Raw genomic sequence first — 20,891 nt, forward strand, 5'->3', positions numbered from 1 at the left:
ACCTTAATTAAGTGGTTATTATCGTAGCCACGATGATGAAGGTCTCATAACCTTAATGAAGTAGTTATTTTGACCCAAACCAGGATCTTTCCCCAAACCCCACCAAGTCATGTTTGTGCCTTAATCTGAACAAACCTTTAAAGGAAAAGTTCTACATTTTTGGAAATGTACTTGTTCGCTTTCTTGTGGAAAGTTGGATTATCAGATTAATACCACTGTCATGTCTGCAGGATAAATATAAAGCTACAGCCGACAGCCAGTTGTAACTCGTTCTTTAATCCAAACAACAACGTGTCGCCGTTTTATGGTGGGTTACAAGCCTGACTATTTCTTGGTCCGAGACTCGGGGAAGCTACCGGTCCCAACCAAGAACAGTCCAGCACATATCCCATGTAAAGCAGCAAAAATGGCCTTTTTACACTTAAGTTTTTGTACAGATTAAAGCTGAAATAACTAATCGATTAGTTGATCTCCAGACAATGAGTTGCCAACAATTTTAATAATCAATTGATGAATTTTTCTGGAGAAAATGCCAATCGTTTGTTTCAGATCATATTTGTAAGAATTAGCTGCTTTTCTTTGTCTTATTTTGAGGTTTTTCTTTCCAACGTTTTCTGACACGAAACTTTTTAAAAAGTGATAATGGGCACGTTTCACTATATTGTGACCTTTCATAGACCAAACGATTAACTGAGAAAAACAATCTGCAGATTCATTTCCTAAAACGGCCTTTAAGCATCGTAAAAATCTTTCATGTTTGTCTGGGTTGTGTCAGGCACAGACAAATGATGTCGTCCAGAAAACGCTCCCGCGTATTGTTCTGTAGGACGGCTACAAGCTACGCGCTTCGCTGTGAAATTCGGAGAAACCGTTGATACTCAACAGTATGTTGCATCTCATGTGGTTCAGTCCATATGGTTAAGGACAGGGACGCTACTGCTGAAATGTATTTAGCAGAACTTTGGACTCCTGTTTTCAGCAGCCCTTTAACAACAAGCTTTTCCTACTGGCCCTTGTCGAAAAGGGACGTCAGTATTCTTTCATCACGGTGGCAGCAACATGCCGCCGTGCTGCGATTACAAATAAACAAATGTATTTCTGTTGAACCAACAAAGTGGCGTTTTAATTATAAACGGGACTAAAACCAGTTAATCAAAACAGGAACATCAGTGTTTCACTGCATGTAAAAGGAGGTCAAATACACCAGCCTTCATGAGATGGTCACATTTATCTGAGTAATGTCATTTATTTTAGCTTGAGTCAAATTTAACAAGTTGTTAGAATACTCTGCAACGATTAGTCGATAAATTGATTAGTCAGCAACTATTCTGATAATCAAATAATGGTTTGAGTCATTTACGCCAACTTCCCCTTTATGTTGTTGGGGTTTGGACTGTTGCTTGGACAAAACAAGACATTTTAGGACGTCACCGTGGACTGTGGGAAATTTTAAGGAGCATTTTCACTATTTTCTGACATTTTTTACATAAATATTTAATCGGGAAAATAATCCTCAGATTAATGGGTGATGAAAATAATCATTAGCGAAGCCTTAATTGACAATAAATACCTCAGATCTTCCGGTAAACAACTAAACTCTTACCTGTACAAAACGTTAATCCGGTGCGTCACTCAGTCTTCTTCGTGCTAAAATCCGTTGCCATGGTGTCCCGGTTTCCCGCTCTGGGTTTCATTCCTGGCTCGCGCGGCGGCGGATCGATCGCCTCGGTCCGTCGCCGTCACGGTCTCGCGGAGGGGAAGCAGCGGCGGGAAACGCTGACCCGCGTCCGTGTGTGTGTGTGTGTGTGTGTGTGTGTGTGTGTGTGTGTGTTCCAACCGCCGCCCCGCGCGCACCCTGCCCTCGCGGGGTCTCGGCGTGCAGCCCTCGCGTGCTGCTGCTGCTGACGTAGGAGCCGCGTGACGTGTCCGCGCTAATGGGGAGATGATGGCGGACGGTTGAATTCGTCGATTAACGATGAACGTTTGTAGATGTTAAGAGTCAAGAACACCGTTTTTACACCTTCACGACCTCCCGGAAAAGATTTCTGGAGAAAAATAAACAAAATGTCGGACTAATAATGTGGCATTTCCCGGCCGGAATATTACGTAACGACGCTGTTATCGTAGTTAAATAATATTCTAGATTCAGCTTTAGAGAATCACTGTAACTTTCTAGAATAAACGCATTAGATACCACAGTGCAGTACTATAGTGTGTTCTAGTAGTATTTTAATGTGACTTTTTTCTTGTATTTAATTATGTTTACTGGTGCTTGGATTAATTCCTGTTTTTTTACAGATATAATACCTGAATGCTATTATTCTTTCTATTATTGATAATAATAAAAGATTAAAGAAAGTCCACTTGCAGATGATAAATGTAATGGAGTGCATTTACTTAAATTAGCGTAACTTTTAATTGTATGCCTCCTCATGCTCCTACTCCACCACATGTCAGAACTTGTACTTCACTCCTCTGTTTATCCGAAAGCTTTAGTTACTGGTTACTTTTCAGATTCAAATTTGACCTCCACCTTTATGGCCTGTGACCTTTCAATAAATCCGTGTCTGGTTGTTTCTCGTTGTCACATTTCTGATGCGTATCAACTGTTATCAGTTCCACCGAAAAGACATTTCGCGTTTTATTTCAATAACTGTTTTAGGCCCAAAGAGGTAAAACTCTATTTTATATTATAATAGTTCATTACAAGTGAAAACTGTATTTCATATGAAAACCTATCATTAGAGAAAAGTCCAGAAACTGAATCCAGATCTGTAAAGCAGAACTCTCCCATGAATCATCTCTTGAGGCCCCAGGTTTACCTGGGGACCCTTCAGTGGTCCTTTAAGAAGTGTCCACAGCTTTGGTCCTGACCTAAATTCCTCAACAACTATTGGATGGATCGTCGTTTGAAGTTTTCCACAGTCAGTCGTGGTCCCCAGAGGATGAATCCTAATGACGCTAGTGAGCCGCCGGCTTCTTCTTATAGCGCCACCATGAGGTTGACCTTTTTTGTTAAATATCTTAACGATTATTGGGTCGGACGTTCACGTTCCCCTCAGGACGAACTCTAATAACTTTCCCGATCCTCTGACCTTTCCTCTAGCGCCATCATCAGGTCAAAATTTTAATCTCTCCAGTATTTTGGTACATGACCAGATACCTGCAGATCTGATGACGTTCCCACCAGCCTCAGATGGACTTTGTGCGTAGTTCTAAATGATCAAATGTTAGCATGCTAAGACGCTAAACTAAGACGGTGAAAGTGGTGAACATTATAGCAGCTAGACATCAACATGTTAGCATGCCGACGGTAGGTTGTAAACCATCTGTGCCTAATTATAGCAAAGCTCGAAACAGTAATAATACCAAAGAAAAAAAAATCTCAAAGATTTTAGAGGAGTCTAAAAACTGAATCCAGATCAGTGAATCGGAACCGTGTTTCTTCTTCTGTCCTCTCCCTCAGGTTTACGTGGTGACCCTCTGGAGGGCCCCCGAGCCGGAGGTTGGGAACCAGTGGACTAAACTCTCTCCCTGTCTGTGACGTAGCTAAAAGCAGCTCCGCCTGGAGCAGCTCCAGCAGTAAAACGCCGCTGAAGCTTCCATGATACAGGATGTCACACAGGACCATTTCCTGCAAAATGAGGATTTTTACTTTCAACACTTTGGGTACATTTACCTGATTACACTTCTTTACTTTTAGCTGTAATGGAGTATTATACATTGTGGTACTGCTACTTTCACTTAAATATGGGATGTGAGTGATTCTTCCACCACTGTTAACTTGTTACTGCGTACTGCAAATATCCCATAACAAGTAAAAGTCCACCTAAGTAAAGCAGTGGCTCACATTAGGCCTTTGAGCTTTTCCTGCCTGCACAAGCTGCGAGATTTTTCTCTGACTTTTCACATTTTATTTCACTCACTCATATTGTGCAACGACAATCAACTGAGTGATGAGAACAGAAAACAGAAATGGTGACACAAGCCTGAAGAGTGAAAACTTGCCTGGTCCTCGGAGATTTCCTGTGGTAGAGGAGTTGTAGTGCTGGCTGGGGACCACTGGAGGGCGCCGACAGTCTGCAGAGACCAGGAGGAGTGTGTGCTTATGTACAGAGGTTTTAAATGACAAATGGAGAGATCGTGGGTTTTTGTATCCTCTGGTGATTTTCTATATTTTCCTCATTGTCATCAAATCTCAAGAACAGACTCAAACCAACATGAGCGTCTCCCACTAACACGTACAGTGTGTTTATCTGCAGCCCGGTGTATCCGGACGCTCGGAGCCTCAGAGCTCCACCGTTACCAGAAGCTATCGAAACGCATCAGTGAGTCACACTGTTGCTCTGGGTGACATGTTGCTTCATCACCATCAAGACAAACACTGTGGTGTATTCTGACTCAGTCCCACACACACACACACACACACCGTCCCGCTGCCACAAGTACTCCCTACAGCAACAGACGAGGATTAATCCTCCTGTTGGTTGGTTAAAAAACTACAGTGAGAGGCTGTTTTAGGAAACTGAACTAGACTGGCTCGATTTTCGTCGAGCCACAGGCAGAGTAGGGAAGTCAGAGAGTGTTGAGAGACCGACCGCCACGCTGTGGGTTTGGACCTGTGCAGGGGATTTGTTGACGGCAAAGAAAACATCAAATAAGACCAGACTGTTGTGTCCTGATGTAGAAAATGACTCAGAGCGGAGAGACACAGTCTTCACTGTGAAAATAAAACTGGATGAAACTTGAGTCTTCGGGCTGCTGTTACCATAGCAACACAACCTTCACAGTTCATAGAAGAACCGTTGAACTGACAGAACTAATGGGACCATTTGTTGCCGGGCGACCGCAGCCTGTTGACAAATGGTACAGGAAGTACAGAAAAATCTGCGATGATGATGATGATGATGATGATGATGAAGAAGCAGCCGGGACTCTCAGGGGCTGATGATGATGAGGATGATGATGATGACAATCACGGTGATGATGATGATGATGAAGAAGATGCAGCCGGGACTTTCAGGGGCTGTTTGTTTATGATGATGATGATGATGATGATGAAGAAGAAGCAACCGGGACTCTCTGTTGCTGTTTGTTTATGATGATGATGATGATGACGAGGACTGATGATGATGATGATGATGATGATGATGATGAAGAAGAAGGAGCAGCCGGGACTCTCTGTTGCTGTTTGTTTATGATGATGATGATGATGACGAGGACTATGATGATGATGATGATGATGAGGATGATGATGATGATGATGAAGAAGAAGGAGCAGCCGGGACTCTCTGTTGCTGTTTGTTTATGATGATGATGATGATGACGAGGACTGATGATGATGATGATGATGATGATGATGATGAAGAAGAAGGAGCAGCCGGGACTCTCTGTTGCTGTTTGTTTATGATGATGATGATGATGACGAGGACTATGATGATGATGATGATGAGGATGATGATGATGATGATGAAGAAGAAGGAGCAGCCGGGACTCTCTGTTGCTGTTTGTTTATGATGATGATGATGATGACGAGGACTATGATGATGATGATGATGAAGAAGAAGGAGCAGCCGGGACTCTCTGTTGCTGTTTGTTTATTATGATGATGATGATGATGAGGATGATGATGATGATGATGAAGAAGAAGGAGCAGCCGGGACTCTCTGTTGCTGTTTGTTTATGATGATGATGATGATGACGAGGACTGATGATGATGATGATGATGATGATGATGATGAAGAAGAAGGAGCAGCCGGGACTCTCTGTTGCTGTTTGTTTATGATGATGATGATGATGACGAGGACTATGATGATGATGATGATGAGGATGATGATGATGATGATGAAGAAGAAGGAGCAGCCGGGACTCTCTGTTGCTGTTTGTTTATGATGACGATGACGATGATGATGATGATGACGATGATGACGGTGATGATGAGGATGATGACGATGACTATGATGATGATGACTATGACGATGATGATGATGACAATGAGGATGATGATGATGACTATGATGAGGATGATGATGATGACTATGATGAGGATGATGATGATGATGACGGTGATGATGAGGATGATGAAGAAGAAGCAGCCGGGACTCTCTGTTGCTGTTTGTTTATGATGATGATGACTATGATGAGGATGATGAGGATGATGACGATGACTATGATGAGGATGATGATGACAATGAGGATGATGATGATGACTATGATGAGGATGATGATGATGACTATGATGAGGATGATGAGGATGATGATGATGACGATGATGACGATGACGATGAGGATGATGAAGAAGAAGCAGCCGGGACTCTCTGTTGCTGTTTGTTTATGATGACGATGACGATGATGACGGTGATGATGATGACGATGATGATGATGACGATGATGAGGACGATGATGATGATGATGATGATGAAGAAGAAGCAGCCGGGACTCTCTGTTGCTGTTTGTTTATGATGACGATGATGATGATGATGATGATGATGACGATGATGATGACGATGATGATGACGATGATGACGATGACTATGATGATGATGATGATGATGATGATGATGACGATGATGATGATGACGATGAGGATGATGATGATGACTATGATGAGGATGATGATGATGACTATGATGAGGATGATGAGGATGATGATGATGATGATGATGATGATGGTGATGATGATGATGATGAAGAAGAAGCAGCCGGGACTCTCTGTTGCTGTTTGTTTATGATGACGATGACGATGATGATGATGATGACGATGATGACGGTGATGATGAGGATGATGACTATGACGATGATGATGATGACAATGAGGATGATGATGATGACTATGATGAGGATGATGATGATGATGATGACTATGATGATGATGATGATGATGATGATGATGACGGTGATGATGAAGAAGAAGCAGGCGGGACTCTCTGTTGCTGTTTGTTTGTTTTCTTTATTGACAGCAGTAGCAGCCTCCATGCAGAACGAGGGAACAGTAAACCTGCACAGCCATGTGTGCTACTCAGAGCTCAGCTCACACTGAGCAGGTGTGTGTTTGCGTTTTACCTCTACACCTGGACACCGACCCCACCCGCGCCCGATCATCAGAATGAAAATTATATGATAAAGTTCATTCAGTGTCCGTAAAGAGGATTTACAGCCGTTTCATAGAAAAGTGACATCTTTGCACATTTATCCGCCGGACACATCCAGCTTCTCTTCTAGAAATATACACACTCTCGTTGTAAAACAGTGGGACGTAAAGAGGTAGACAAAAACCATCTAGAAAAATAGAGATGTGTTACAAACATGGAGCTCCTCGGGGGCGTCGGATACAAAGCAGTCTGACATAAAAATATCGGACTCAAAACGGGAACAGAAGCACGACATTCTGACGCCGGCATTCACGGAGTTGCGTCGCCGTTCGCGTCCTCATGCAGACAAGAAGTTCCTATTTTACAGCTCAGACGGACTGCTCCTTTAAAGTCCCGCACAAGTCCCTCACGGCAGAGACTCGGTCTGCGGCTCAGACCAAAAACCTTTGACACGTTCAGAGTCACGACAGCAAGAAGCTTTGTAATAAACAGCCTAATGAACCAGGAGGTAAACCGGCTGGTCCTGGACCAGACCTGAACACCAGGAGGAGGTCTTTAAATTGGCCTCCTCCTCCTCCCCGGTTCTTCACCAGCTGACCTCCCACGGTCCTCCTGCGGTGGACCTTCAGAGCGGCCAAAACCGGGACCAAAGTCCTCCGAACACCTGGAAACACCCGTCATTTTCTTCTTCTGGGCTTCAGCTAAAATCGCCTTCAGTGTGACGTCGCGTGGAAATGTCGCCCTGACGCTTTCCGGTTGACGGTTCAAATCCTGGAGCTTCTCTCCACAGCAGCCTCACCGGCCAAATTGACGGGAGCTCGCGCCGCTGTCTAGACGCCAGGCGCGTTCAGGGCCAGAGAGTAGGCGGCCATCATCTGCGCGCGCAGCTGCTGCTTGACGTGCACGCGCCCGTGCCTCTTCCTCTCGTCGCTGCGGGCGAACCGCTTGCCGCACACATCGCACGAGAAGGGCTTTTCTCCGGTGTGCGTGCGCGTGTGCGTGGTCAGGTGGTCGCTGCGGCTGAAGCTGCGCGCGCAGATGGTGCACTGGAACGGCTTCTGTCCAGTGTGGATGCGCACGTGCCTGTTCAGTTCGTCTGAGCGCGAGAAGCGGCGCTCGCACCCCTGCACGGAGCACGGGAAGGGTTTCACTTTCTGCCCGCTCTTGGCGGGAGCTCTTCTGCCCCCGCGTGACAGTTTGGTGGCCCCTGTCGCGTGCACGTTGCTGATGTTGACTATCGGGAACGCGCCCTGCAGAAGGGAGGACAGGAGGTGCGCGTCCAGGGTGGAGGGTAGGGGGGCGGGGGAGAAGTGGAGGTCGCTCCGGTTCTGCACGAGCTCCGTCTTGACTACCGGTCTGCTGATGACGTAGCTGGTAGAATCTCCCCCGGTAACCGGAACTGCCGCCAAACTCTTCAGCCAGTCCTCCAGTCCCAGCGCCTCCTGCTTCACCTCACAGCCGGGCTTCAGCTCGCCCTGGCCGGCCTCGGAGCTCAGCAGAGAGTCAATGAAATCAGCCACATCCACCTGTTGCTCCAGAGCCGACAGCGGGAGGAAGGACTCGGCGCTGGCCGGGAACGGAGCATCATTCCCGGCCATGGTAGACTGTCCACAGCCGCTGGTGCAACTGGAGGTCACAAACTCGCTCTTAACCACCACTGGTTGTGAGATGGAGGCGGGAAACAAGTGCTGAGCTGCAGCCAGGGGAGGGACGCTCATGTCGGAGCTGGGAGCCACGCTGGGAGATGTGGCGAGGAACGGGGGCGAGGGGGAGGCCGTGGCCGGGGAGGGCGCCGCAACGGATGCGGTGGACTCGCGAGGAGGACCGGCGTCGCCCTGCTGCTCCATCTCGGTGCAGATTCCGACGATCTCAGTGATCATGTTGAGGATGGCATCCGCGGTGCTGCTCAGCCCCGCCGCCGCAGGTGACGGCTCCGGCTCGGTGAAGAAGCTGCCGGTGTAGCCGAGGGAGGGCGAGAGCGTGTCCGAGGAGCAGTCGCTGAAGTCGGAGAAGAAATCTGAGTCAGAGGCGTCAGTTCCTGGAGAGAAAACTGGAGAGGGAGGGAGGGAGGAGGGAGAGAGGGAGGGAGGGGGTGTTATTGTCATTGTATAATATCAGCTCAGCAGCCTACACAGAAAAAAATCAATATGATGTGAAGATGCCAGAGCATCTGCAGCATCACGAACTGTCATCATTCTACAGGTCACAGGAATAACTGCTGTGACTCAGTCACACCTGTTCTGTTGCCAAGCAACAGATGGGTGTTTTCACCAATCAATAAGTGGCCCATTGTTTTCAAATTTGCTAGTGATGAACACACACCTTGGCAGAAAGGTGACCCCACGTCAGAGTCAGCCCCGTCGCTGGGGCTCGAGCCCACACTGTCCACCCAGGCGCTGCACGCGTCCTCGAACTCCGACATGAAGCTGTCCTCGCGCTCCAGAAGCATTGCGTGAACTGTGGCGGGGTGGCGGTTATTGCGTGGCAGGTGTGCTGAAGCCGCTGCTGAGCTTCACTAAACAGTGTCAGGTTAATAAACCGATTCAAGTCGCTGGGGTCGGTGTCGGGGATTCCCTCGCGCCGTCAAAATAACCAGAAGTCCCGTTATTAATCCGTTACCGGAGCTGTCGGTGTGTTCCGCTAGTCCGCTCGGTGATGATGAAGATGCTGGGCTCTCTCCGCTCTCTGCCCGTTTTATACGCTCTGTCTCCTAGGTAACTCCCGTACCGGCCTTATTGGTCGGCGCCGGCGCGAGGGATTCCCCCCGCCGCTGGCTTCGCAACTGCCCAAACATGGGCAGCATCCGGTTGTGACGGCGGGTATCCCCATGCCATAAAAGGAAAGACGGGAAAGCAACGTAGACACGAGAAGAGAGAGGGGTTTCCTTCACTGCGGCATCAGAGAGAGATTACACAACCAGGAGGGAGGGATGGAGGGATGAAGGAGGCCGACAGAAGGATGTGGAGGGGTGGATGGAGGGATGGAGGGAAGGAGTCTGACAGAGGGATGTGGAGGGGTGGATGGAGGGAAGGAGTCTGACAGAGGGGTGTAGACAGAGGGATGGAGGGATGAAGGAGGCCGAGAGAGGGGTGTAGACGGATGGATGGAGGGATGGAGGGAGGGAAGGAGTCGGGCAGAGGGGTGTAGACGGGTGGATGGAGGGATGAAGGAGGCCGACAGAGGGGTGTAGACGGATGGATGGAGGGATGGAGGGAAGGAGTCTGACAGAGGGGTGTAGACGGGTGGATGGAGGGATGGAGGGAAGGAGTCTGACAGAGGGGTGTAGACGGGTGGATGGAGGGATGGAGGGAAGGAGTCTGACAGAGGGGTGTAGACGGGTGGATGGAGGGATGGAGGGAAGGAGTCTGACAGAGGGGTGTAGACGGGTGGATGGAGGGATGAGGAGTCTGACAGAGGGATGTAGATGGATGAATGGAGGGATGGATGAAGGAGTCTGACAGAGGGGTGTAGACGGGTGGATGGATGAAGGAGTCTGACAGAGGGGTGTAGACGGGTGGATGGAGGGATGGATGAAGGAGACGGGCAGAGGGGTGTAGACGGGGGGATGGAGGGATGAACAGAGGCAGATTCATTGAAGTTGTTGTTGATGCATTTGTTAAGAAGCAGGTCCTGGGACAGTTTTGCCCTGAGTTTAGCCTCGCAGGCAGACCACCTATTGGTGGAGCCAGTCTGAGGCCAAAAAACAAAACAAAGCCCATATCAGGTCATTATTTTCGTTTCTTACGAATTCTACAAAATATCCTCACTCAACAGGATGCAGCGATTTATCTTGGACTTTATTTTCATTTGCCTCCTCACCGGTTTGATTTTTTGGTCTTTACAATTAAATGAAATTTCCTTTCTACAGATTCCCAACAAGGTCGCCCTCATGTGTTAGTAATCACGCGCTTATTTATTTGTTGGTTTATTTAACTGGGACTGTGCACATTAATAAACATTGCTGTAGATGCACCAGAGTTTGCCTAGGGCCTGTTTTTCATCTGTCGTCACCCTAGAAACAGAATATAAGAATGAAATGTTAAAATGACAGAGTTTTGAGACCATTGAAAAGCACGGAGAGCAGTAACAAAGAGAGAATATCAATGTTACGGGAAACCGTTACACCTCATCTACCGGGTTCTGTTTAAAACACGCGACCGAATAAAACAAAATAAAGACATACGGAGCCATGAGTGGGGAATTTTACTGTTAATAGAAACATGGACTAAATGTAATGAGAGAGGAAGAGTAGTGTCAAGCTGCCACAAAGATAAAAAGGCAGAATTATTCAACGGCAGATGACAGATTAAAAGATGTTGGATGTTGAGTCAGGAGGAAAATGTCTCTGAATCCACGCAAATAACACTAACAACCGCAGAACTATCAAAGGGGACATATTAGACGGATGTTACTGATCAACAGGAGACATTCTGCAAAGGAGATCGATCTGAGTTCCGTACGGATCGGTGGTGAAACAAATTAACGAAACCAGAAACGGTGCCTGTGTCGCACTGGAGAGCCGCTTTCAGCACCGCGGACAGATCCGCAGTGCTGCAGAGAGCGAGAGAGACGGGGGGCGGGGGGGGAGACGGGGGGGGGGTAACAGAGAGAGGGGGGAGAGGGAGAGAGGGGGAGAGGGAGAGAGAGAGGGAGAGAGACTGGGGGGGAGAGAGACGGGGGGGAGAGGGAGAGACGGGGGATAATAGAGAGAGAGGGAGGAAAGACAGGGGGGGGGGAAAGACAGAGGGGGGGGGGGAGACTGGGGGGGGAGAGAGACGGGGGGATAACAGAGAGAGAGGGAGGAAAGACAGCGGGGGGGGAGAGAGGGAGAGAGACGGGGGGGATAACAGAGAGAGAGGGAGGAAAGACAGAGGGGGGGGAGGGAGAGAGAGAGAGGGAGAGAGAGAGAGGGGGAGAGGGAGAGAGACAGGGGGGAGAGAGACTGGGGGGGGGGGGGATAACAGAGAGAGAGAGGGAGGAAAGACAGAGGGAGAGAGACTGGGGGGGGAGAGAGGGAGAGAGACGGGGGGGATAACAGAGAGAGAGGGAGGAAAGACAGAGGGGGGGGGAGAGAGGGGGAGAGAGAGGGAGAGAGAGGAGAGAGACGGGGGGGAGAGAGGGAGAGAGAGAGGGAGGAAAGACAGAGGGGGGGAGGGAGAGAGACGGGGGGATAACAGAGAGAGGGAGAGAGAGAGAGGGAGAGAGACTGGGGGGGAGAGAGGGAGAGAGACGGGGGGGGAGAGAGACGGGGGGGTAACAGAGAGAGGGGGGAGAGGGAGAGAGAGGAGAGAGAGACTGGGGGGAGAGGAGAGAGACGGGGGGATAACAGAGAGAGAGAGAGAGGGAGAAAGACAGAGGGGGGGGAGAGACGGGGGGGATAACAGAGAGAGGGAGAGAGAGACGGGGGGGAGAGAGAGAGGGGGGGGGAGAGAGAGAGGGGGGAGAGGGAGAGAGACGGGGGGATAACAGAGAGAGGGAGAGAGAAAGACAGAGGGGGGGGAGAGAGAGAGAGAGGGAGAGAGACTGGGGGGGAGAGAGGGAGAGAGACAGGGGGGAGAGAGGGAGAGAGACGGGGGGGATAAAAGAGAGAGAGGGGGGGGGAGACAGAGGGAGAGAGACGGGGGGGTTAACAGAGAGAGAGGGGGGGGGGCGTGGGGGAGAGGGGGGCAGACAGAGAGGGGGGCAGACAGAGAGGGAAAACGGGGGGGGGGCTTATCACATATTACTGCCCCACGTATGACATTCCTGCACATCGCCGTTCATCCGCCGTGATGTCGCCATGGTAACGGGCAGGTTCACCTTGAATTTTAATTTTAATTACCATCGTTGCTTTTGACACGAAATCCTCGGTGAAAACATCAGCAATCAATCGGTCGCGATCAATAGAGAGTTCAAAGTTTAAGTTGTATTTTAAGTCGTCACTGGAGCTTTTTTTGGGGAGCGAGGAACAAAAGTGTGTTGTTTACTAAGAAATGCTCTTCAAATCAACTGAAATGTGTTTTCAAGCGTTTGATCGCACACACGCACAACTTCCTTGTTTCAGACTCGTGCACTTAGGGGAAGTGTGGAGGTACTTGTACTCTACTTGAGTATTTCCATTTTATTCTACTGTATCCTTGCCCTTCACCCAGAGATGGAGGAAGTACTCAGGTCCTTCACTTAAGTAAAAGTACCGAGGCCACAATGTAAAAATACTCCAAGTCCTGCTTTTTAAATCCTACTTAAGTGAAAAGTAAAGAATTATTAGCGGCTAAACATACCTAGGGTATAGATGGCGCTAGAGGAAAGGTCAGAGGATCGGCAAAGTTATTAGAGTTTGTCCTGGGGGGAACGTGAAATTCCGTCCCAATAATCGTTAAGATATTTAACAAAAAAGGTCAACCTCATGGTGGCGCTATAAGAGAAGCCGGCGGCTCACTAGCGTCATTAGGATTCATCCTCTGGGGACCACGACTGACTGTGGAAAATTTCAAACGACGATCCATCCAATAGTTGTTGAGGTATTTAGGTCAGGACCAAAGCTGTGGACGGACGGACGCTGCCACCCTGAAAGAAGACTGAAAACTAAAACGACCACAGATGACGTCCCTTTTCAAACTGGGTGTCTCGCCCCTCTATGGTGAGGGTGGGGCCCCGGGGGCCAAACGTCTCAAACACCAGCTCCGCCGGGGTTCAGCTGCTGCTTACGTCTGTGTTTGCGTCCAGGCTGACAGAAATAGCGCCGGACCTGTTCCGTCCCAGACCAATCATCGCAACGCGTGACCAACCAGGGGACGGGGCCGTGAATTCCACCCTCGGTCAACCGCAATGGATGACGATGCAGAGAAAAGAGAGACCCCTTTCTCACACGTGGAAGTGTGAAAAGACTAAATCTAGAAGCAAAGACGATGGAAGTATACATATTTGTATGCGTGTGTGTGTGTGGGGGAGGCAAGAGAGACTGTTGCCATGGTGCCGTGCCACCTTCTGTTCCCTCCACCTGTTACAGAGACCAAACGCTCTCACTGTAATTGAGCCACATTAGTGTGTTCAGGGCCTCGTGGCGTCAGAAGCTCTCCGGCCTTCGTTTTTCTGTCATCTGCGGCCGCTGACTCACACTTTGTGTCCGTCAGACGAGTCCGTCGATCCGTCGTCAGAGGAGCACTCCGCTGGTTTAGCGCCGGCCCTCATCCAAGAACCGGCCGTGCGGACAGATTCGTCCGCCAACGAACGCTTTAAGAGAATCTGGGAGAATTTGTGGCAGTCGTTGAAAAGCAAAAGCAGCAGGTGCGTACATTCGGCGTAGCTTCATTAGCTGGCGTAGCGCAGACGTGCTAGTTAACGGTTGACGTGCTGTGCTCTCCGCCGTCTGACCGGACTCACTTTGATATTTACCGCCGCTACGCGTGCCCCAGGTACAACGTTTGACCACGACCAGCACGAAATCCACAGAGCCAGCCCCAAAGTGACCAAGATCGGAAACGACCGCACGAGAGAATATGGCGCACAGCCGTGTAGTTGTCGGACCGCGGTCGAAGATGGCCGACGCTACGCTGCGATTGGCCAGTCTGCCTTCCAGGGCCGGGACTTGGTGAAGTTCCACCTTTAGCAGCTCGATCTGAAGGAATTTGAATATGACACCAAAATGGATTTAGTTAAAAAAATATCCAGAAAACGGAATATTCTGTTCGCCATGTCACCATCGTCACGGCTGCCGATGTTCCCCGAGGTTTCTTAGGTGTCGGTATTTCTAATTGGCAGATTTGGTCACAGCAGTGGTCGCCGGTTAAAGCGCCCCCCGTCTTCCTGCAGGTCTCTGTCCCGGGTCATCCTCTGTTATAACACCTGACAGTCCAACACCACCTGCTGCGGGCTGGAATATTCTCCAGCCCCCCCCCCCAGAGGTCCAGAGGTTTTCCAGCCTCTGGACCAGCCCCTGTTCGATTCTGCTGTTATTATTCTGCTGGGTGGTCTGGACCACTGACTCGTCTCTTGTTGTCTGCTGATTTCTGACGGCAGGCAGGAGGCTCCTCGGTGTCTGATTCTTCTTCTGAGCTCTTCTGTGACATTGTGGTGAATGAAAATGAGAGGGATTTAGTACAAGACTAGGAAAACGTTCCGGCAAGCAGCCCGATATCAGACTCGTGCTTTAACCGTTTTAGAACAAAAGCATCAAAAATCGATGCAGCAGAACCGGACGTTTCGTCGTCTTCTTTGTCAAAACCTGACGCTGAGATTAAAGCTCGGTGACAAAACACGACACGTCACAGTAAACTGAAGATCTCTGGCCTTTGGAGCATCTGCTGCAACATCAAAATGCTGTTTAAACATTATTGCTTCTCTACTGATGATTCAGAAATACGACACACAGTTTGTAAATAAGAATATGGCAAGATTCTCAAACCCTGATGGGACACAGGTAACACTAAGTCTCCCTGTCTATCGTGTACAGCCACCGCCTAGTGTAGACCCAGGACGGGTCTGTCTTGTCTTTTATCTTTAGACTTTGGTCCATTTGGTTAATTTATATAATGCAGCCTTTCAATCTCACTGTTTGTCATTTTCCTGCCTCATTGCTTCTGCGGTTCATGGGAAGTGGCCGCTGCAACACTCTAACAGTCGGTGACGAGCAGCCTGATAACATCAAGGTCGGCCGACCGAGATAAACACACACACACACACACAAACGGCCAGGGTGAGTCTCAAATACACAAACACACTAGTAATAGTAACAACAACACTCACACGGCCCGTCCAAGGTTTCTCTGTGAGATTAAAACCAGGACTCTGCAGCCTCTCCTCATTTGCTTCCCCTCGCAGCCATGTGCACCCGTCTCCTCTCATCTCTTCTTTCCTGCATCTCCCTCCCTCCGTCCGTCCTCCTCGTCCTCTGCGTTATCGCGGCAGCCGTCTTGGTCCTGATCACTCTTCGGACAGCGCCTGAGGCCAATCCTCCGTCCTCTCCTCCCCAAACTCGGGGCTCCATCCCCTGCCTGCCGTGGCTCCCCGTCCTGGGCAGCCTCCCCTGGCTGGGAGGAGGCCTCCCCCCTCACCTCCTCTTCTCCGGGCTGTCCCGCAGGTGAGAACACGAAGCCTCCTCCGGAGAAGGAGTGGGTCTGAGGGTTTCGGTTTCCTGATCCTGGAGGTGAGGTGAGCAGACTGGAAGCTCTGGACTGAAAGAGTCCACGTGCTTAGAAGAACCTCTTGTTCTTGCGTTTCAGGTACGGGTCTCTGTTCGCCCTCTACCTCGGCCCTCACTACACCGTGGTGGTGAACAACCACCAACACGCCAGGGAGGTCCTGCTGCAGAGAGGGAAAGACTTCGCCGGACGGCCGAGCATGGTGAGACGTGCAGATGCGGCGGCGGCGGCCGTTAGTCGATCGATCGACGGCAGATGAATCTGCAACGAAGGTCATGTGCTGCTTTCTTTACGAAGGGAATTTCCTCTTGTGGGAGGATAAAGATCTGGACCCAACTGGTAGAACTGGCACTGGCGTACAGATAAACGACCGAGTTCCGTGACTCGTCGGATGAAGCGACTCTTTTGCAGCCACGTGACAGAAATCACTGAGTTTTCAAATTAATTTCCTGTTTCCTAAAGCAGCACCTTCCTTTTTCACGTGTCCTCCGCAGGTGACCACCAACCTGTTGACCAGAGGAGGTAAAGACATCGCGTTCGCAGACTACTCTCCTCTCTGGAAGTCGCACCGCCGCCTCATCCAAAACTCCTTCACCCTGTTTGGAGAAGGAACGAGTCGGCTGCAGGATATGGGTACTCCGCTCCCCCATCCATCCATCGTTTTTTTAGTTTGGTGGGAAACGGCCCAGAGAGCAACGCCGATGGGAGTCAGACACAAACAACCACAATGCAACGAAAAGTCATGTGTAACGTTTACTATTTCAGTTAATGAGTCACAGATTGATTGTACATCACTGAAAACTCGTGCATATTAAATCCCAGAATATTTTCCAGTTTTTACACTTCACCGTCAAATATTAATCCTGAGAAAATTCCCTGTCAGGTCTGCGTTGCGCTGATCCGCCGTTCTCATTTGCTGATTAAAAGCGGAGAAAATTGCACGACACCAAATTCAGAGCAGCTTTAACCGGCGCTGAGCGGCCGACCCGGCGTTTCCAGATGCGTCCTGTTCCTGCAGCAGCTTCACAGGCGAAACGATTTGTGTTCTCCCTCCGCAGTTCTGTCCTCTGTGGACGACCTGTGTGCGGAGTTGTTGTCCGGTGGGCGGCACGGCTTCGACCCGTCTCCCGCGATGACCAGGGCCGTCACCAACGTCGTGTGCATGCTGGTGTTCGGCGCCACCTATCGCCACGGTGACGCGGAGCTGCAGGAGGTGATGGGATACAACGACGGCATCGTGCAAACGATCGCCAGGGGGGCACTGGTGGACATTTACCCCTGGATGAAGGTGAACTCACCTAAACTCAATTCTAACCTTGACCCTAAAAAATAGAGGAGGTGAGGGCGGGTAAAAAAAAAAAAAAGAAAAATGTTTCCAAAAAATATTCTCACTTTCCAGAAACGTCCTCATTTTACAAAGATTCCGACATTTTCCCTAAATGTCCTCGCTTTTTCAATATGCCCTCGCTGTGAAGGTCAGTAGATTAACTGGTCCTGACGAAGGCAGAAGTGCAGAGCGCGCGCCCGCTGACAATCTCCGTCTGTCCCTCAGGTCTTTCCCAACAAGTCTCTCAGTAAACTGAAGGACTGTATCAGCGTCAGAGACCGACTGCTGACTCGCAAACTGGAGGAGCACAAGGTAACGCACGAACGCACAGAAGGCTTCGAATGCTCGTCCACACTGAAGGCGCGCACACACACACACACACACACACACTTTATTATCCTGTGAGCACAGGATTGAACAAACATCCGTGGGGACTCGGAGGAAGTTTCTCTTCTTCTGTCACAATTGTTTTTGAAGCGAGCGAAGACATTTGTAAATCACAGCAGTTGTGTACATTTTGAAGTTTGACCTGAAATCAAAGCAGGGACTCGTGTCTATAAAAGCTCCAAACCACTAAGATGAACCCGTCAGCTAAATCTGCACCACCTCTGGGACCCATTTCCAGGCATCGATGAGTGACGGTGACCCCCGTGACCTTCTGGATGCCTTGCTAAAGGGCCAGACAGGCAGGTCGTCCGGATCGGGGGACGAGGGGATAACAGACGACCACGTCCTGATGACCGCGGCTGAGGCTTTTGGAGCCGGAGTGGAGACGACGTCCACCACACTGCTCTGGATCCTGGCCTACCTGCTGCACCACCCGGAGGTAAAAACACCTCCAATACCGCTGGTACTGGAGGTGTGGAATTTCTACCAACCAAAACTGTCTTCTGCAGGTATGTTTTAATCGGGGTCGTCGAATATTCAGGCCAGAACGGTGTAAGATGCCGATTTGGCATTTATGAGGTTGTTTTCCCAAATATGACCATTTCATAATTACAAGGAAACATCCTCATGACTGAGATACAGCTGATTAATAATAATGAATTATCATAACTCCAAGACGTCTCATGATTTTTTTTCAGTGATTTCAATGCACTTCTGTAGTTCTTGAGTGTAAACACGGTGAACCCTCCAGGTCCAGGATCGCGTGCAGAAGGAGCTGGATGAGCAAATTGGCGGCGAGCGAGCGGTGTGCATGTCGGACCGCGGCCGGCTGCCGTACCTGGACTGTGTCATCAACGAGGGCATGAGGATCCGACCGGTCTCTCCCATACTGATCCCACACATGGCCAAGACCCACAGCAGGTAGAACCGAAGCGATCAGCCGATTAACAGATTCACAGTCGATTCACTTCAAAAATTCACTGGCAAGTATTTTGATCATCAACTCGTCCGAACGTTTCCTGGTTCCGGCTTCTCAGACATAAGGGTCTTATGCTTTTGTTGCAGCCAGAGCCTCAGTGGGATGCCGGGTCGTGGTTTAACGTGTGGTGATTTTATTTCTGTTCTTTACAACAAAAACGAGGGATGGTCCGCCGGCACTGGGTCTGATGACAGATTGAGATTTAGTGAAAATACAGACGTCAGATGAAAAAGGCTCAGCGGCATCTGTGCTGCCTACAGTCCGATCTCCTCTGACAACGTGTTATTCCTCATTTATCAAAAGTGTTTGAACTTTTTCAGTTATTTGCTCGTTTGCTTCTCTTTGTCGAAGGGATGAGAACCGATGGCAAGGTGGTCGTTGACCTCACTTCTAAAATGACTGGAAAAACACAAAGATCCCTCAGAGCTGACACTGAACGAGTCCTAAAAAGGCTGATAAGATTATCAGCGACCCCACACGCCTAACGGCCCTGACGACTTCAGGCTAATCGTCGGCCTGCATGTAAAGCAAATACAAGTCTGGTTTTGTTTTGGAACCCAGCAGACTTACACATAACATGTGCGTTTCATGGTGCTGGATATTGTTGGCAGCTCTGGACCGGCCACTGTTATAAGTCCTGGATGCTGCAGCTCCTCCTGACGGTTGGTTGGTTGTTTTTATGGCTGTAAATGAGCCGCACCTTTGTTTGTGGCTCAACTGTCTTTAATTTGGACAAAAAAATAAAGTGTTTTGAATTAAATTTGAATCGAACTGCATTGAATCAATGCTGCATAGAATACAAAACTTTGAACACAGCAGCCATCAGTACATTTCTAGTATAAACATTGCTCACATATAAAGAAATAAGAATGCACCTGTAAATTAACCTGTTAGCGCAATTAAATTGAATTATACTAAAAAAATGAATAAATTAATTGTGGGGTCCCTTATAAACCATATTTAACAGTTAACAGGAGGAAATAAAAAAAGACTAAACGCAAGCAACCTTCTTGAGTATCAGTTAATCTCTCTTGCCATGTATGATCAAAAACTGAATATCTTTGGGTTTTGGGGCTGTTGGTTGGATAAAACATACAATTTGAAGTCTTCACCTTCGGCTCTGGGAAATTATAATGTTTGGTTTTCAGTGACAGATAAAAATCATTAATTGACTAAATGAGAAAATAACTACCAGACTTATCAGTAATGAAAATAATCAGTTGTTGGATCAATATTAAATACACTAATACTCGATCTGGAACTCGTCTCTCTCTCTCTCGTAGCGTGGGAGGTCACTTTGTCAGTCGCGGGACTCGAGTTTTGGTCAACATGTGGTCAATTCACCACAACCCCAAAGACTGGGACAAACCTGACCTTTTCAACCCAGGTAAAACACACACGAACACGAACGTTTGCGTTTACCAGCTTTCAAAAGAGCAGCCAAACAAACCACCTTCGTCTTTTCCCGCCTTTCCAGATCGTTTCCTTGACGACCGGGGTCAGCGGGTCACACCCTCCTGCTTCCTTCCGTTCGGGGCGGGACCTCGGGTCTGCGTCGGCGAATCACTGGCCAGGCTGGAGCTCTTTCTCTTCTTGTCCTCTCTGCTCCAGCGATTGAGGTTCAGTCTGCCAAACGGGGCTCCCCCGCCCAACCTGCAGGGGCGGCTGGGTGTCGTCCTGCAGCCGTTACCTTACGAGGTCGTCGTCACTCCGAGGGCAGGGTGGGAGCGTGGAGCAAAATAAAAAGGAGGGGGTAACAGCGAAGCGAAATGGCAGGAGAAAGAAAAAGTAACTCTAAAAGTTTTTGTTGTGTCATTAAAATTTTATGGAAGTGAACGTTAAAATCCTCCTGTGACAATAAAGTGAAAGAAATCAAAAATGGAGATTTTGTCCTCATCTCCTTGCTTCAGTGTTGCCAGATTGGTTGGTTTTTTTCACCATAAAAATAGTTTTGAATGGATTGAGATAATTCGGTCTTCATTTTGGAC

The 20,891-nt window shown here is 48.9% G+C and overlaps 2 protein-coding genes across 2 annotated transcripts; one reads left to right on the forward strand and one right to left on the reverse strand.

Moving 5' to 3' along the window:
- Nucleotides 1-7,921: 7,921 nt before the first annotated feature.
- On the reverse strand, nucleotides 7,922-9,540 carry LOC120797268 (early growth response protein 1-like). Its single transcript, XM_040140796.1, has 2 exons — nucleotides 9,414-9,540; nucleotides 7,922-9,141 (listed from the first exon to the last, which is right to left on the reverse strand). The coding sequence occupies exons 1-2, from the start codon at nucleotides 9,538-9,540 to the stop codon at nucleotides 7,922-7,924; spliced, it is 1,347 nt and encodes a 448-aa protein (XP_039996730.1).
- Nucleotides 9,541-15,892: 6,352 nt separating this feature from the next.
- LOC120797261 (steroid 17-alpha-hydroxylase/17,20 lyase) lies at nucleotides 15,893-20,754 on the forward strand. Its single transcript, XM_040140779.1, has 9 exons — nucleotides 15,893-16,149; nucleotides 16,292-16,412; nucleotides 16,705-16,843; nucleotides 17,269-17,498; nucleotides 17,763-17,849; nucleotides 18,163-18,363; nucleotides 18,676-18,845; nucleotides 20,187-20,290; nucleotides 20,381-20,754. Exons 1-9 carry the CDS (start codon nucleotides 15,893-15,895, stop codon nucleotides 20,644-20,646), a joined length of 1,575 nt encoding a protein of 524 aa, XP_039996713.1. The 3' UTR covers nucleotides 20,647-20,754.
- Nucleotides 20,755-20,891: the final 137 nt, after the last annotated feature.

Source organism: Xiphias gladius, chromosome 12, assembly GCF_016859285.1.
Source record: "Xiphias gladius isolate SHS-SW01 ecotype Sanya breed wild chromosome 12, ASM1685928v1, whole genome shotgun sequence".
Classification (NCBI taxonomy): Eukaryota; Metazoa; Chordata; class Actinopteri; order Istiophoriformes; family Xiphiidae; genus Xiphias; species Xiphias gladius.

Bases quoted from the DNA above. Each gene is read 5' to 3' on its own strand.
- LOC120797268 (XM_040140796.1), bottom strand. From the start codon at position 9,540: ATGCTTCTGGAGCGCGAGGACAGCTTCATGTCGGAGTTCGAGGACGCG. The intron at 9,142-9,413 runs GTGTGTGTTCAT...CTCCCTCTCCAG, and splicing joins GGGGTCACCTTTCTGCCAAG to TTTTCTCTCCAGGAACTGAC.
- LOC120797261 (XM_040140779.1), top strand. From the start codon at position 15,893: ATGTGCACCCGTCTCCTCTCATCTCTTCTTTCCTGCATCTCCCTCCCT. The intron at 18,364-18,675 runs GTAAAAACACCT...TGAACCCTCCAG, and splicing joins ACCTGCTGCACCACCCGGAG to GTCCAGGATCGCGTGCAGAA. The intron at 18,846-20,186 runs GTAGAACCGAAG...TCTCTCTCGTAG, and splicing joins ATGGCCAAGACCCACAGCAG to CGTGGGAGGTCACTTTGTCA.